The sequence below is a fragment of the Euprymna scolopes genome, chromosome 10, assembly GCF_053919585.1.
Source record: "Euprymna scolopes isolate OS-2025 chromosome 10, ASM5391958v1, whole genome shotgun sequence".
In the NCBI taxonomy this organism is placed as follows: Eukaryota; Metazoa; Mollusca; class Cephalopoda; order Sepiida; family Sepiolidae; genus Euprymna; species Euprymna scolopes.
The window spans coordinates 41,492,337-41,508,229 of record NC_136491.1 but is presented as its reverse complement, the minus strand read 5'-3'; the positions used below and the strand labels follow the sequence as shown (position 1 = coordinate 41,508,229).

The 15,893-nt window shown below is 34.2% G+C and overlaps 1 protein-coding gene across 1 annotated transcript in view; it reads right to left on the bottom strand.

The window, feature by feature from the left end:
- Positions 1–15,893, bottom strand: part of LOC145285934 (gamma-aminobutyric acid type B receptor subunit 1-like) — a 408,900-nt gene that overhangs the window by 77,067 nt on the left and 315,940 nt on the right. Inside the window, exons 7-8 of the mRNA XM_080134438.1 lie at positions 13,158–13,263; positions 4,800–4,863 (exon numbers count right to left, since the gene is read on the bottom strand). Of these exons, the coding sequence (XP_079990564.1) occupies positions 4,800–4,863; positions 13,158–13,263 (170 nt within the window). The remainder of the gene's footprint in view (positions 1–4,799; positions 4,864–13,157; positions 13,264–15,893) is intronic.

Genomic DNA, 15,893 nt, shown 5'->3' with positions numbered 1-15,893 from the left:
ACTACTATGGGAAGTGGGTCAGGGGTATTACTTATTGCACGCCCCTCGTATTAAAAAGAAACATTTATGCAAAATATTAGAAATTATTACATTATTCTGTAAAGTAAAGCTAAAACAGGAAGTTTCGTTTCGTAAGCAGAACATTTTTATATGAATTCCCACTGTATTATTTAATGACTTTTAACATCGGGATCACTTTTTAATTAGGTTATGAAAAGAGACAGATACCAGTAAGTAAGAAGGCAGACCAGATAAGTTTGAAAATAATCTTTGGAAAGGTTGGAAAAGTTAAAAAGGAATACATATTGAAATCCTAGGAATGCAGAACGATTGTTATTGTTCTTGGAAATAACTAAATATTATTTGCGTCAGAGATAGATATTTAATTTAGGAATGCAGTCAATTGTTGATTCTTTTTAGAAATAACTGGATATTAAATATGTCAGTTAAAAGAATGGACAATACGAGTTTAGAAATAATGATTAACAAAATAGGTTAAAAACGATACAATGCAATTTAGGAATTTCTTTGTTTGCCAAAAGCGTGTTTGGACATACATAGAATAAATTTCACGTGGCGAACCACGCCTCTGACGTCATCAAGAAAGGAGATTTCCAATATATTGAGACAGGTTCGAAATCAGAGTGGCAGTCACAGAGACAGTTACAGTGAGAAACAAAGCCAGAGAGAGCTGGAGTCGGCCACACTGGGAGCTGACGCCCTTTTGGTGGCGAGAGGTGGGGGAGAATATAGGACAATGTAATTGAGAAAGCTTGAATCTTTGACCACTATTATCAGCCGATTGGATGAATAAAGGATCACCATCTATATTTTATAAACTGTTTGTCTTCGTGACGTCATTACAATGGAAAGGTAAATATATTTTGTCTATCATCTTAAAAAAAACTTTGTAGGACCCTCTTCAAGTATTCATCTTAAAAGAACTGTCTGTCCCGTTCCCATCATCAATAATGTATCTCCCCTCTATCTGTGTTTACAAGAACGGTTGCATAAATGTCTCAGCTCCGTATTAATAATAATATGAAGTCTCCAAAAATCGCCACAGTCGTCCTGGTGATATAAACAGTCTATAAATGTCATTATCACCCTTTGTATTATGTATCCCCGTTATATGTTGTCCCGATATGAATCCTCGACTACATAACAATTATAACGTTCTACTAAATTATATCCCTCAGTTTTGTATACAATAGCAGGCTACGAAAGTGTCACGTGTCCGGTGGTAATTCCTGTATAATAAAATGGCCACTTTTTTTTTTATTTTACAAAGAAAACTAAATAATCTATATATCTATAAAAATGAAAGTGTGTGTCTGTGTGTGTACATTTCCATAGGCAATAACTGTCAATTTTAAGTCTACAGACTCGAAATTTTATATACAAGGTACTGAGATTTGGGAACATCTATGTGATCGGTTTTCGGCCGGAAACTTGGCTGTTAAGGGGTCAAAGTTCAACGATTTGACCTTTGAGAACTCTACCAAACTCCTCCAACAATTTTGGGTCTAAACACTTGACATTTTAGATATAGATTCCTTGGACATGGATCTAACTTAATAACTTGATTTGAGTCGAAAACAATAAATTTTAAGGGGTCATAATAGGGGTCAAAGTTAAAAAAATTGACCGTTTTTTTTTTTTGCTCAACATACACCTCCAAATACCCGGGCAACGCCAGGCACTCATGCTAGTTTATTAAATAAAAATTTAGTAGAACGTTATAATTAAAAAGCGATCCTGACGTTAAAAGTCATTAAATGTATATATGAAAGAAAGAAAATATTTTTGAGAAAAGGGGGAAAATGTTGACGAAGGAAGGCTTGTTGCTTGTATTGTATGCGTGTGTGCAAAAAAAAAAATAGTTAAAAAATCAAGGTAAGAAAAACACAGTTTGAACACCGAATGAAAAAGTGTTGCATGTTGGGTATTTTTGCAACAAATCGACTTTCAAAAAGAATATGTTTGTTAAATATTGTAATATTTTTTTAATATTAAATATATGAGAAATGCTAGTATTAGGTTAAAATGCTATAGCAAAAGCGTTTGTTTTAGTATCCGAAATTAATGTCATGGAAAAGGCCTTAGTGAACATTTCAACCCTGCAAAAATGTTAAAACAACAAATCAAGCGATTTTTGTTGTTGTTTACGCGAAAGTTTAGTTTTTTTTTTTAATCGTTGAAACCCACTAAGAAAGAAAGTTTAAAGAAAGGAATGAAAATGTGTAGTCAGTCAAAAATAATTGCAACTAAACCAACGAAGAAAGTAAGGAAAGGTTGAAGACAAAAGGCTGTCCCCGTATTAAAATGGCAACTTTGTTACAAAGAAAACAAAATAATTTATTAAATAAAAATTTAGGAGAACTTATATAAAAACACACATTTGATTAAAATGCTATAGCAAAATTTCAAGGCAATCGGTCTAGTAGTTTTTTTTAATTACCTATTAGTCACAAACATTTAGATTTTTACTTATTTAGATAGAAACGTATACAAGCTGTAAAAAATATAAAAGTTGCTGCCTGTGGAATACATTTATACATTATACACTATAGATTGCAGTATGGGTGTCAACAAGTTGTTGTCATAAACTATCCCGTAAGTAATTCATGACCGATTATTCCTTATCTTTCAGCTGACAATCATTCCATCTCAGTAACACTTATCCTCGAGTGGCTCTTGGCCTTGATAAATGATGCCCCCTCCCAACAGTAAAAGGAAAAAACTCCATTAGGCATGGGTACACAGTGTGAGTATATATGCAAATGAAACTTGGCCAAGTAGGGTTGAGGACTGTCAGTCAAAAAAAAAAAAATCCTTCTTAACTAAGGTGATGCTATCATTTTTGTTCCAATCGAGAGTTTTCCATTTTTAGGGGAGCTGGATTTTCGCCACACTTAAAAACTGACTTTGTGTTTAGCTCTGGCCTCGTGGGTAGGCAATCAAATAGGAACAACAACCACGTCAGAATATGATGTTCAGGTCTCGACTTCATATTTGATATGCAGCAACTCTAGAGCGTGCAAAGATTGCCTGCTCAAATGGTGCAGGATCTATTGGATCTGCTCTATAAAAGCCGACACAGGAAGCTTAATCATTTCTCCCCTGAGCGCCAATAATCATGCAGTCTTCGGGACAAGATCACAGTGTAGTATCTGTTCTTCAGATGCTGCATTTCAATTTCTTGTTCTCTGTCAGTGGAGGAGAAATTGTTCACGACTAAGACAATTTTTATTTTTGTTCCTTTTCTCCACGTTAAAAACGACCCTGGTGTCTAACTCTGTCCAGTGGGGAGGCATTGTAAATAGGAATAATCATGCAGTCATCTCATTTTGGCGTACAATCTCTTCAATGATCATTATAATATATCTGTTATTATCAGGACCTATTATTCACTCCTGCACCAGAAAAAAAAAACAGTTGTACACTGACACTATAAGAAGCTACAGTTTCACTGCTGATTTCGATTCAACTTGAGGAGGGACACTTTTTCCATCAGGAATCCTGTGTTTAACAGGGTTAAAAGTTAAATTAGTTATTATCGATCTATTTATCTATCTATCCAGTGATATTGTTAAAATAGTTTATATTAGAAGTTATTTATTGTTCAACAATGGGTTCTAGCTGAAGATGTTTACATAAATTAGCTAAGTTGAAAATAAACGAAATGACCTCCATAGTTGCGGACGTGCCAGCAAAGAAGAAGAATGTGACACAAACAATACTGATGAAACACCTTAAGCTTTCGTAGGTCACTTGCTCTCATTGGCCAAGTTTCACAGGCGTACAATAGAATGATGCGTGCGAGAGCTTGATGGATGCAGATTTTAATATCATGTTTAATTACTATTGCATTATCTGCATACCTGTATTATTTTTTTTTATTTTATTTTGCTTTCAAAAAATTTTTTGTTAAAAAAAAAACAAAAAAACCCCGATTAAATGCTTTCTACCGTGTTACTGTATTTATGTATTTGTTTTAATTTTTCTTTAAAAAGAAAATGTTCGTTTAAAAAAAAAAATTAAAATAAAATGCTTTCTACTGTTCTAATGCTTACTCTATCTATGTATTGGTTTTGATTTTCCGAAAACTTTGACCAAATTTCCATATAGTTCTCGGTTGTCTCCACTCAAGCTCTCTGAAAAATGAAAACCATGGAAATCTATAGGGCAGAAGTGCTGAAAAATGATTACTTCTTTGTGTAAGTGGTCAAGTGGTTAAAGACATAGACTGACGACCTGCATGTTCCAAGTTCGAATCCAGTTATTTCACACAAAAAATAAATAAAATGAAAATAAAATATAATGAATAAAAATATAATAAATAAATAAATGAAATATTATAAATAAAAAATATATAACTAAATAAAAATAAAATAGAATATAATATATATAAAAAATAAATAAATAAAACATAAAATATAATAAATAAAAATAAAAATAAAATAAATAACTGAATAAACTAAATAAAATAAAATAAAAAAGTAAAATAAAATAAAATAAATAAAAATAAAATAAAATAAATAAAAATGAAATAAAATAAATAAATAAAAACAAAATAATAAATCACTTTCACTTGGGATGCTAACAACCATCATGTGGGGTTTCCTGTAAGTACCCGATGTCTTTTTAGAAAGAATTCTGACTATAAGAATATCGGGGAAACCAATGCCGAAAATAGAATCTTGGAATTCATATAATGTGATGATGACAACTTCTTTGAAAAAAACAAACAAAACAAAACAAAATAATAAAAAAAAAACAAAAAAAAACCCACTTACTGATCATTTGTTCGATTTGAGTCAGGGCTATTCGGTCTCCTTCAGATGAAAATGCCACATTTCCCTGTAACAAATAAAAGAACATCTTTAAATCACTAATGTCTTGCAATTAATGCTGAAACATCTAAACGATTAATAAGGCATACACTGCTATTATAGTCATAGCTTGTTCATACCAGGTTCATATTTTTGCAATGATGAGAATACATAAGAGATCGCAACAGATTTTATTCCATAGTCTGAACCATTATCCATTATACCACAGTTGAAAAATAGAACATCTTCCAAAGAAAGATTACAAAAGTCTAGCGACACAAAATAATTAAATTTTATTAATAACTTAAGTCAATGAAAGATTAAGTTGTTGTAGAGCATTTTTTATTATAACAAGTGAAGCATGCATGGTCCCCCGTGAGTGCACAGTGAACGAGGCATAAAAAAATGACTAAGGTCAGCATTTGCCCCCCCCTCTACCTCATTTAACCCCCAAAGCCCCCAGGGGACGTCAAATCCTGGTGAAAAGGAACAAACGGTGTAGTTTTAGCTGCACCATGCAAAAAAAAAAAAAAAAAAATGATTAAGTCCATCATTTGCCCCCACCCCTGCCCATTTAGCCCCCAAAGTCCCCAAGGCTTTAACATATTTAAATTTGAGTTCAGCTCCATGCAAAACTGCTAAGTAGACATACACCGAAAATTTTGGCCAAATATGGTAAAATAGTTCCAAAAACGGAGTATTTTTTTTTTTTAGCCCTAAAAGAGCCCCTGGGGCACACCCAAGAGTTATCGCGAAGTATAGACAAAGAAAATTATATACAAATCAGTTAGTTACAACTTTTCAGGAAGTTTTATAAAAATCCAAGGCATCAATTTTTTTAATAAGCACAAAAGTGCCAATTTTAGCCATTTTAATTAAAAAAAAATGCCCAATTTGAAGAATACGAAAATTTAGAAAACCTCAGGAACGTTTTTGTGAAAAACGGAGTTGTTATGTGTGTTAGGAAAAATTGAGTACGGATGTTTGTTTCACCTGGTACTGCATGAATATGTATGCATATATTAACGTGTTTGTTTTGTTAGTGAGAGAGTGCACTAACTTATGTGAGAGAGTGTCCAGTTAATATCGTTTTATTTTGCTACAGTCGAAGTTCTCAGAAATCAAGAGGCCCACTACCTTGAATTTTAAATGAGATACATAGATATTCGAATGTTCCATTAAAGTTCTTTATATCTCAAACACTGAGTTAGTAAAGAAATTGAGAACATAATTTCCCTCCCCCAATTAACCATTTTTAATACGTTTCAGTATATCTTTTGCTTTGGTCTCTTGGTCTTACTGGATTCCAGGACTAGAATTTATCTGGTCTGGTGGAGTATTCAGCTTTGTGCTATTACTTGAGCTAACATCACTTGGAGAAGGTGCATCATTCCTTGTAAAAAGCAAATGCGAGTTAGCCATAGTGAGGAGACCTTATTTGGGCAGCAACTCCTATGTGATTTTGAATATTTGATCAGGGTTTATTTCTAGGGAAAAGTATCCTTATGCCAGATTGTTCTGATAAATCCTTGTACAGAGAGACACTTGAGGATAGTGTCTAGCAGGCATTCAAGTTCTCTCCAGTAGGCATTCAAGTTCTCTCCAGTAGGCATTCAAGTTCTCTCCAGTAGGCATTCAAGTTCTCTCCAGTAGGCATTCAAGTTCTCTCCAGTAGGCATTCAAGTTCTCTCCAGTAGGCATTCAAGTTCTCTCCAGTAGGCATTCAAGTTCTCTCCAGTAGGCATTCAAGTTCTCTCCAGTAGGCATTCAAGTTCTCTCCAGTAGGCATTCAAGTTCTCTCCAGTAGGCATTCAAGTTCTCTCCAGTAGGCATAGTGCTGTGTTTATTTGTTCCTTAGATTCTCACATTTCACCTGTTGAGGCTCTTCATCAAGAATCCATAGTTATCTTTTGAGGACGTGTGCATCAGGTAAAAAATAATTAGAACACAGAGAAAGATAAAATGTTTTTTTTTATAATACGTGAGTTTTTTGCCACTGAATGTTTCTTGGGTTGTGATTTGTTAAAAAAAAAAAAAAAAAAAAATTGAGTTGATATGTAAGAACAATATTCGAAAGACTGTTATATTGTTTGGAGGCACAATAACACAGAGCCAACTTGTTTTGCAGAGATGTGAATGGTGATTCAGGCATTTTCCATTTTTTTCCTCGTGCTGTGTAAAGCTTTATCATCATAAGAAAGTGTCTTCCTACAAACGATACATTGATTTTGCAGAAAGAAAGGCAATATCAAAGGAATGTATAACAAAATCCACCCATAAAAATATATTAATTTCTACTGAAAATTCCAAACAACGAAAGATAAAGAGTTTATAGAATACAACATTTCAGAGTCCCAAGAACGTTCTAGTGAAAGAAGAGTAGCTTTGTTGTTAAGACAAAAAGTGGAACATGTACATCAAATCTGTTGCCAAGGTCGCTGGAAAAATGGTGGGATCCTCCTATCGATCCAGTAGATATCTCACTGCTGATGTAATTCTCTACTTTTATAAGAGTCAGGTATGTCCAAGGATGGAATATTGTTGCCACATCTGGGCAGGAGCTGCTAGAAGGGACTTGGCCTGCCGTGATAGAGTTCAAAATAGACTTTGTAGCCAAGTGGGAGATGCCCTTTTCTCTTCCCTGCAACCTCTTTTTTACAGAAGAGATGTTGTAAGCCTGTCTCTGTTTTATCGTTATTCTCATGGAAAGTACTCATCTGAGACCCAATCTATGGTCCCCTCCTCACCAAACATTCACAAAAAAACGCTCGTCTAGGTGAAAACACTATCAATAATTTCCCCCACTCTTTATCTGTGCCTAATCCTAAACGTAGATTCCATGACCAAAGATTCTTTCTAAGAACTGCACACCTATGGAACTCTCTTTTCCGTTTTCTTGCTTTCCAGCCGACTACAATATGGTCGTCTTCAAGTCCAACGTAAACAAGTTCTTGATGAGCCGTTCCTCTTAAGTAATCCAATTTACCAAGTTTCCACTTCTAACAATTACTATGATATTATCCCATTGATACTGTACAATCTTTAAACCTTATCCTCGAGTGGCTTCTGGGACTTGATAAGTGGTGATTCGTTTGTAAAAAAAAAAAAAAAAAAAAAATTGAGTACACGTGTTTGTTTCACCTGACGCTGCATGCATTTACATTATTAAAATTAAATGGGATAAGCGTAAATACAAGGTGTTCCAATAAAATGTATACACTCTTTAAATTATCTCAACTTGCTACATGAATACACTATGCCACGTTTCCAAGAGATGTTTAGGAATAAAGAATGGTACTTCCAGCAAAATAGAGCACCTCCCCACTATCATGACGTAAGAACCTATCTTAATGGTCACCTGCCAAACGGATTTTTAGGACAAAGAGGAAGCATTGAGTATCGTCCTCACTGGATTTGACCTCACTTTGGATTTTGGGGGGTAGGAGGCATTTTAAACACAAAGTTCACACCACAAACCCAGCTATACAATGAATGAATTCAAAGTGCCTATTGAAAGAGAATGTGCCAACCTACCAATTGAACTGATTAGGAACGTTTTGAATTCAATCAGTGAGCACTGTCAGCTGTTCATGGACCACAATGGCCAATAAATTGAACACTTTCGATAATTAACTGATTTCTATATTTGTTCACAATATTTTGGCATATGAAACATTTTTTATTTTAATAAATCATGGTTTTATGGTTATTTAAAGATTGTATACATTTTATTGGGACACCCTGTATGTGTGTAATATATTAGGGTGTTTGTGTACCATGTTTCTTCAATAGGTTTCCAAACCTTTTTCGTATGAGCACTTTTATTGATAGTACACACATGAACCTCTAGTTCCCTTTAAAGTAATCTCCTCCGGCTGCAATGCACTTGCTGTACCATTCCAACAACTTCTGGAAGGCCGCATGGAAGTCCTCTTGTGTCAGCATGTCAATGATCCTTGTCACAGTCTCTTTTATCTCCTTAATTGTCTCATAACGACAGCCTCTGAGGCTTTCCTTGAGCTTAGGGAATAACTAATAATTATAGGGAGTAAGATCTGAACTATAGGGGAGGTGAGCAGCTGTCTTGATGCTCATGACAATGTCTTTCTTTCTGATCTTCTCTGAACACCTTTGAAACAAACTTCGCACAAATCTTCTGCATCTTCAGTTCCTCGCGAATAATTGTGTGTACAGTTCCCACACTGACATCAAACTGTGCACTTATTATCTCTATAGACACATAACGGTTCTTATCCATGAAATTCTTCATTTGGCCAATCAACTCTGGTGTTCTGACTTCCTTACTCCTCCCACACCTCTCATCATCCATCACAGACTCCCTGCCTTCTTTGAATCTCTTATGCCACTCAAAAAATGATGCTTGATTAATGCAAGATGGTCCAAAAGCGGTTTGAAGCATTTCATACGTTTCTGTGGCATTTTTTTCTCCAAGTTTAAAACAGAAATTTATTGCATATAGTTCTTCTAAAGTATCCTCGCATCCAGATTGCATTTTTGAAATTCAACAATTCCTGCTGTAGCCGTTCATTTTAACTTTAAAATCATAAAAATTGGTCAGTTATCTCATAAGATGTATAACAATAACATACTGAATTTTCAAAAGTCTATGACAATTTTAAATGCCCGCAGAAAAAAAGCGTGTAAACTTATTGAAGGTATCTGGTATAGCATCGTGTTTAGCATCAAGTCAATGCAAAAGGTTTTGTCAATTTATAGAAGAGGCATTTTAAACCATTTTACTTAATTTTATATATTGTTATTACTTAAAACATATCACCATGATTAATTTATAACTTTTTCTTTCAGATTATTAAAGAATCATTCGTATATTTCTGCAATATTCGCATCTATGTTGACATGAAAACGACCTTCTTTAGTCAACAGAAAGAGGGTCAGTTTCCATCATGATAATGCTCGTCCTAACAGCATTACTGACCAAAGATATCCTAAGAGAATTTGGTTGGGAAATCCTGCCTCATCCTGCATATTGTCCTGACCTATATCCTTCGGATTATCACTTATTTCAAGGAGCATACGTTAACATCACGAGATTGAATATGAGTTTGATTGATATTTCGCATGAAAACCTAAAGAATTTTACAAACGAGGCATTTTTAAGCTTGTTGACAGATAGAATCAAGTTATAGAAAGCAAAGGTCATTATTGGAACGAAGAAAGACTTTCAAAAATATGCAGTCTTTATTTTTCAAAATGAAATTTTTAATCAGCAAAAACTTTTGCATCGGCCACATAGTTCGTGAGATTCTTTTGTTGTGTCTGTCGAGATCCTTAGGCAGTTCGTAGATTACAAAAGTTCAGAGAGTCCCAAGAACGTTTTGGTGAAACGTTTTTTGTATAAGAAAAAATTGATTATATGTAACTGGTGCCATGTGAATTTACGTGTATGTAATTGCAATAAACGTGTAAATTTGTATGTGTTTGTATTAGTGCGTCTGTTCTGTTAGTGAGAGAGTGTATGAACTAACTTGTGTGTAAAAGAGTTGATTGGACAGTGTGCAGATTGTTGGTGCTGTGTTTTGTAGTTCATGAAAATCTATCATTGCGTCTACTGCTTTGCTTTTTTGTCAAGGCTATTTTGTCAGATTCATTGTCACATGTGTCAACTGTTGAAAAAAACTGAAAAAAGAAAATGCTGTGTTTGAGTTTTTATAGTATATGCAAGATTTTAAGGACTAATTATTTCTTGCACTTAGTTGAAAAAAAAAACTTCTGATTTGTTGTCAAATCAAGAGTTATTCAGTGAAGCTGTTACTTCGAACACCATTTTATTCCAAATGCTGTTTCTGCATCTATGATATAAAGTAAAGCCATTCTCTTTACCATTTCTTTGTCATCAATAGCTTTATTCCTACATAATATTTGATTCCTTGATTCTGCCCCATCAGTTTTTTTCTCGTGGATCATAGCAACATGTTATTACCAAGAGTAACCTGTAATTTGGTGTCATCCTTCTAAAAATTATTTCGCCAAGATTGCAATTATTTACAAATAGCTGTCATTTTAAAAAGAAGGGATGTAATTGTACGCTCATCCATACAGAGTTACTTCACTTTGATTGGAACAAAAAGTATTTGGAAACTAAAACGGTATAGTTTTAAAAACAAATGACTTATAAGCAAATAAAGTACCGGGCAACGCCGGGTATGGACAGCCAGTTGGATATAAAATGGATTTATTCAATCCATGCATTTAGAAACAAAAATGTAATTTCAAGCATAAGCATGACAGACCAACTTAAATGCTATTTGCAAACTTATGCATGACAAACTTAGATACTATTTCTGAACTTTTTACACAAGGATTGATTATCTATATATTAATACGATAACGTGTGTGTGATTTTCTGTGTCATGCTTACATCCGGGTTGTTTAATTGTTATGTACTTCCATTTCTTCCAATAAATAATTTTACCAAGAATTCTTTTTGGTTTCAGTTTCGATTATAGCTGATGGCACTCAAGCACGACCACCGAGATATAGAAGGCCTGCTAACTGAAAAATGCCTGCTGGCAATGTAGGTAAGATTTGTCAAACTATCACTGTCGGATACTATATGAGGGCATTTTTAAAAAGATTTAAAACATGTTAAAAAAAGAAAATAAAAGGAACCCAATTCGATTAATAATGAAACTGAACTTTATTCAATATAAAATATAAATAGTATGTAAAATTACGTAATTTTACAATCTACATTCTAATAATGATAAACTGAATTATGAATTTAGGGAACAAACAATTAAAGAAACATATTAAACACAAACATTTCTTGGCCTTCGGGACAAGATCACAGTTTAGTATCTGTTTTGATGCTACACTTCACCTTTTCTGTCCTCGGTCGGTGGAGGAGAAATCTTTCATGACAGATTATTTTTGTTCCTATCCAGAGTGCCCCTTATTGGGAAGCTGGATTTTGCCCACAAGATTATATGTTGAAATATTTAAATAACTATTACTTTAAATACAGAAATTATATTCAAAGTTTTGGTTTTCTGTTCTTCTATGTCCATTTTCCCCCAACGTTTTTCATCAAAATGTGTAGCGTATTTTCATCAGTTGCATGGTTAGGAATTCTATACTCTGCTATAGTCTTCATCTTCATATCAGTGCAAAATACATGAATACGGAAATGAAGTTCACATAACTACTAAAAGTGCAATCGTTTGTATTTCACTTGCACTTGGTTCACCGGGTATGCTTGCTATGTACTTTTTAAAGTTCTTTTTCATAAGCCCAGTTGCTCCTATGATGACTGGTATAATTGAAACGTCTTTTAATTTCCAATTTCGTTTCATATCATACATAAGTCCTTGATACTTTGTTATCTTTTCCCTCTCAGCTCTGTTAAGCCCTGTATCATTGGGTACACTGACCTCTATTACGGTCGCTTTTTTGTTTGCTCTGTCCCAAATCACTATATCTGGTTTAACAGTTACGTTTTCTAGATATGTAGCAGTAGGGATTATGTAGTCATAGTGAATAGTGTAGTTGTCATTCCCAACTGTTCGTTAGGGTATATGTTCCTAGGATTTTTTACTACACTGAATGTTGAGTTCGGTAAGCTAACTCTGGTATGTTCTTACTTGTGTAGTGATGCACATGTGTCCATCATATAATTGTAATTGATTTATATTGTGCTATTATTATACAGGGTTTTCCAAAAGTCTTGGGCACATTTCATCATTAATGGAAAAATTGAGTGAGAAAGAGTCTGATGATTTCATTTTCCAGTAGGATGAGGCATCATCACCCTGGAGCCTCAGGGTTAGACAATTTCTAAACACAACACTGCCAGACAGATGGATTGGATGATCTGGGCAAGATGATCACAATCTCATACCCTGGCCTCCCAGATCTCAGAATTTCACATCCTGCGATTTTTTTTTTGTGGGGATTTGTGAAAGAACTGGTCTATGTGCCTCCCATTCCAAAAGACGGAGATAAGCTTTAGGCCCAAATAACAGAAGCTGCTGTAACCATTAACAACGCAAATCTGGGACGCGTTTGGCAAGAATTGGACTATCGGCTTGATGTGTGTCATGTGACCAATGATGCTCGCATTGAACATTCTATGAAAAACTTGCGATTACAAGCTTTCTGAATCCGTTATTATATCCTTACTAGTTCTCGAGATATTTAACGTCGAAATGTGCACAAAGCTTTTGGAACATCCTGTATTTATTGCTACTATGGCTGTTGCTTCCTGCATGTTAAAACATATCGAAACATTAAAACCTGCCATTAATATGTATATTAGTTAACAATAGAGAATATATTACATACCGAAACACCGGAAAAACTGGTGTTATCCATGGCAGCATAAATTTCATCCGTAATGTGTTTTTTGTTATAATCAAATTCATCCAGGGTTAAATTCTTTCTGGCAAGCCTGAAACGAAAAAAAAAAAAAAAAAAAATGAAAATAATTCAAACTGTCACAAAGTAAATACTGAAAAAAAGTGACATAAGTACAATTTAATTTCAATGTTAAACCTAAATAGCAATGCATTTGACGAATCGATACTTGATTCTAACTAGCCATTATATTTTGTTCAATTATGTCGTCAGTCAGCAAAACTATTACTTAATATAACTCAAAATTTGATGTAGAGCAATTTTTTCTCTATTAAATTTTTATATCTAACTAATTTATAGTTTATATACGAATGGCACTGCCTCTCATGCCAATTGACGGCCAGAGACATCTAGTTTCCAAAAATCAAATCAGCCAATCTGCAAAGTGGAGATAATGTAATTAACAACTATAGACAGTCAAAGAAAAGTTAATTAAATTAATATTCATAATGATCAGTTCATTAGTTTAGGAGATTATTCTGTACATAAGAATAAAGACAAACATACACTTCTTTATATATATATATATATATATATATATATATATATATATATATATATATATATATATATATCCAACTGCAAAGTCAAAGGTTAATTGTGACTGGGTTCGAATCCTTCGATTGACAGTAATTATCATTTCCTACATTGATGCTTTCATAAGCATGAAACACTAACGTCTGTAGGTAAAGATAATTAATATTTATTCATTTAAATATTATAAGCCCCCCCCCCTTTCAACTAGGATTGGGCCGCTTTAAGAGAGTTATAGTAAGTTGTTAGCCTTAACATAAAACAATGTTCTAGTATCTGCTGTTGAACACTATCTGGCTAGCTGTATACATTGGCCCACTTGCCTCGACATCTTCTAATATATAAAAGGCAAAAGGTGTGTGTTTGTATGTCTCGCAAAACTTCTGACAGATGCGTTAGAACGTGACAAAATCGGTATTGTTTTAAAGCGCTGTCACTCGGACGGCAAATATTGAAAAATTGTCCAAAAACATTAATTCCTTCACCCTCAACCGGGCCGTTCTTTATAAGGAAAGTTCGGGTTTTTCGTCGACATTTTTGCAAGTCATTTAAGCCTCGCGTCAATGACATCAGATAAAAGACGTTATTTCAACCGCCCGTGACGTCACAATTGCGGTGGGCACATCGATAAGACCATTTGCTTTTTTTCACTTCCTTTCTCTCCTTTATGGGTTCGAGCCTGCCTACAACTTTTTTTTTTTTGCACTTGCAATTTTTTTTTTTTTTACTCAACCCTTACACACACCTTCACATACCCGGGCAACGCCGGGCACCCAGACTAGTTATATATAAAATTTAATTCTCTTTACTTTCACGTGATAATTCTTTGTGACCTAGGGATTGAATATCGGACTGAAGAATCAAAAGTGATTTTGTTACTACGTTTGAATCCTTTGATCAGTAGTAATTATCAATTCCTACACATGTATAAGTATGAAATACTAGTGTCTGTAGTTAAAACAATCATTATTATTATTTCATGTGTTCACATAAAGTACTATGAGTAGATGTACTAATTTATGCAAGATCAAATCGAATTTGTTCCACAGGTCCAAATCCCTTATATATGAAATTTAAAGTCTGTATACCAAAAATTTGGCAAAGAAGTTTGGTAGAGACCGTTCCTCAGACAGACAGACAAGGAATATATATATATATATATATATATATATATATATATGTGGTAAAACTGGTAATTAGTAAAAAACCTGTAGAGAGTGCTCAATACTATTGCAGAGCAAATATGTGTTTTATTTTTTTTATTACAGTTTTATCTGTTTGGTTACATATGTTTTGGATGTTGGGCCATGTTTACAATCCAATCGCCTCGTCAGACCTTACAGAAATGGTTGTTAGTGTTTGGAGGAAGTGTTTTAGAAGAAATACTAGAAAAACAGGGGGTAGGAGATAATACGGGGAAGGGAGATGGGTATCGACAATATTTCAGTTTTGAAGGTTAAAATACATTAGATTGTAGTGTGTGTGTGGGGTAGCAGATTCAGGTAGGCGTGGATGGAGATATATGGATATAGGGAGAGGGAGGTGGAGAGAGGATGGTAAAGAAAAAAGAAAGGGGGAGTAAGAAGAGGATGGGGGGAAGGAGTTTCAATTTTTAGGTTTTAAATTTTGACTGCTTTTTGCTTGTTCAGCCAGGTATATGAAGTAAATGAAAGAGAGAGAGAGAGAGAGAGAGAGAGAGAGAAAGAAAGAGAGAGAGAGAGAGAGGGAGAGGGGAAAAGGTGTGTGTAGATGTCATGTGTTTGACAAGTAAAAGGTTCCATCTAAAACTTTCGTAGTTGATATAAGTCGACTTGTTCATTTCAGTTGAGAATGAGTTGTTTTTAGGTAGTTAAGGATTAATACATACGCTAACGCATGCGCAAATACGCATACATACATACACATACATATGTACATTTCTACACATCCATATACAGCCCCATACGTACACACACACACACACACACACACACACACACACACACACACACACACACATATAAACAATGTATATGCAGACATACATGCATCTATATGCAGACATGCCCAAACTTCATGATCTCATAAGATTCTTTTTAAAGTTAAAGTGATATCTATTCCCAAAATACCGACAAAATTTGACTTCCGTAA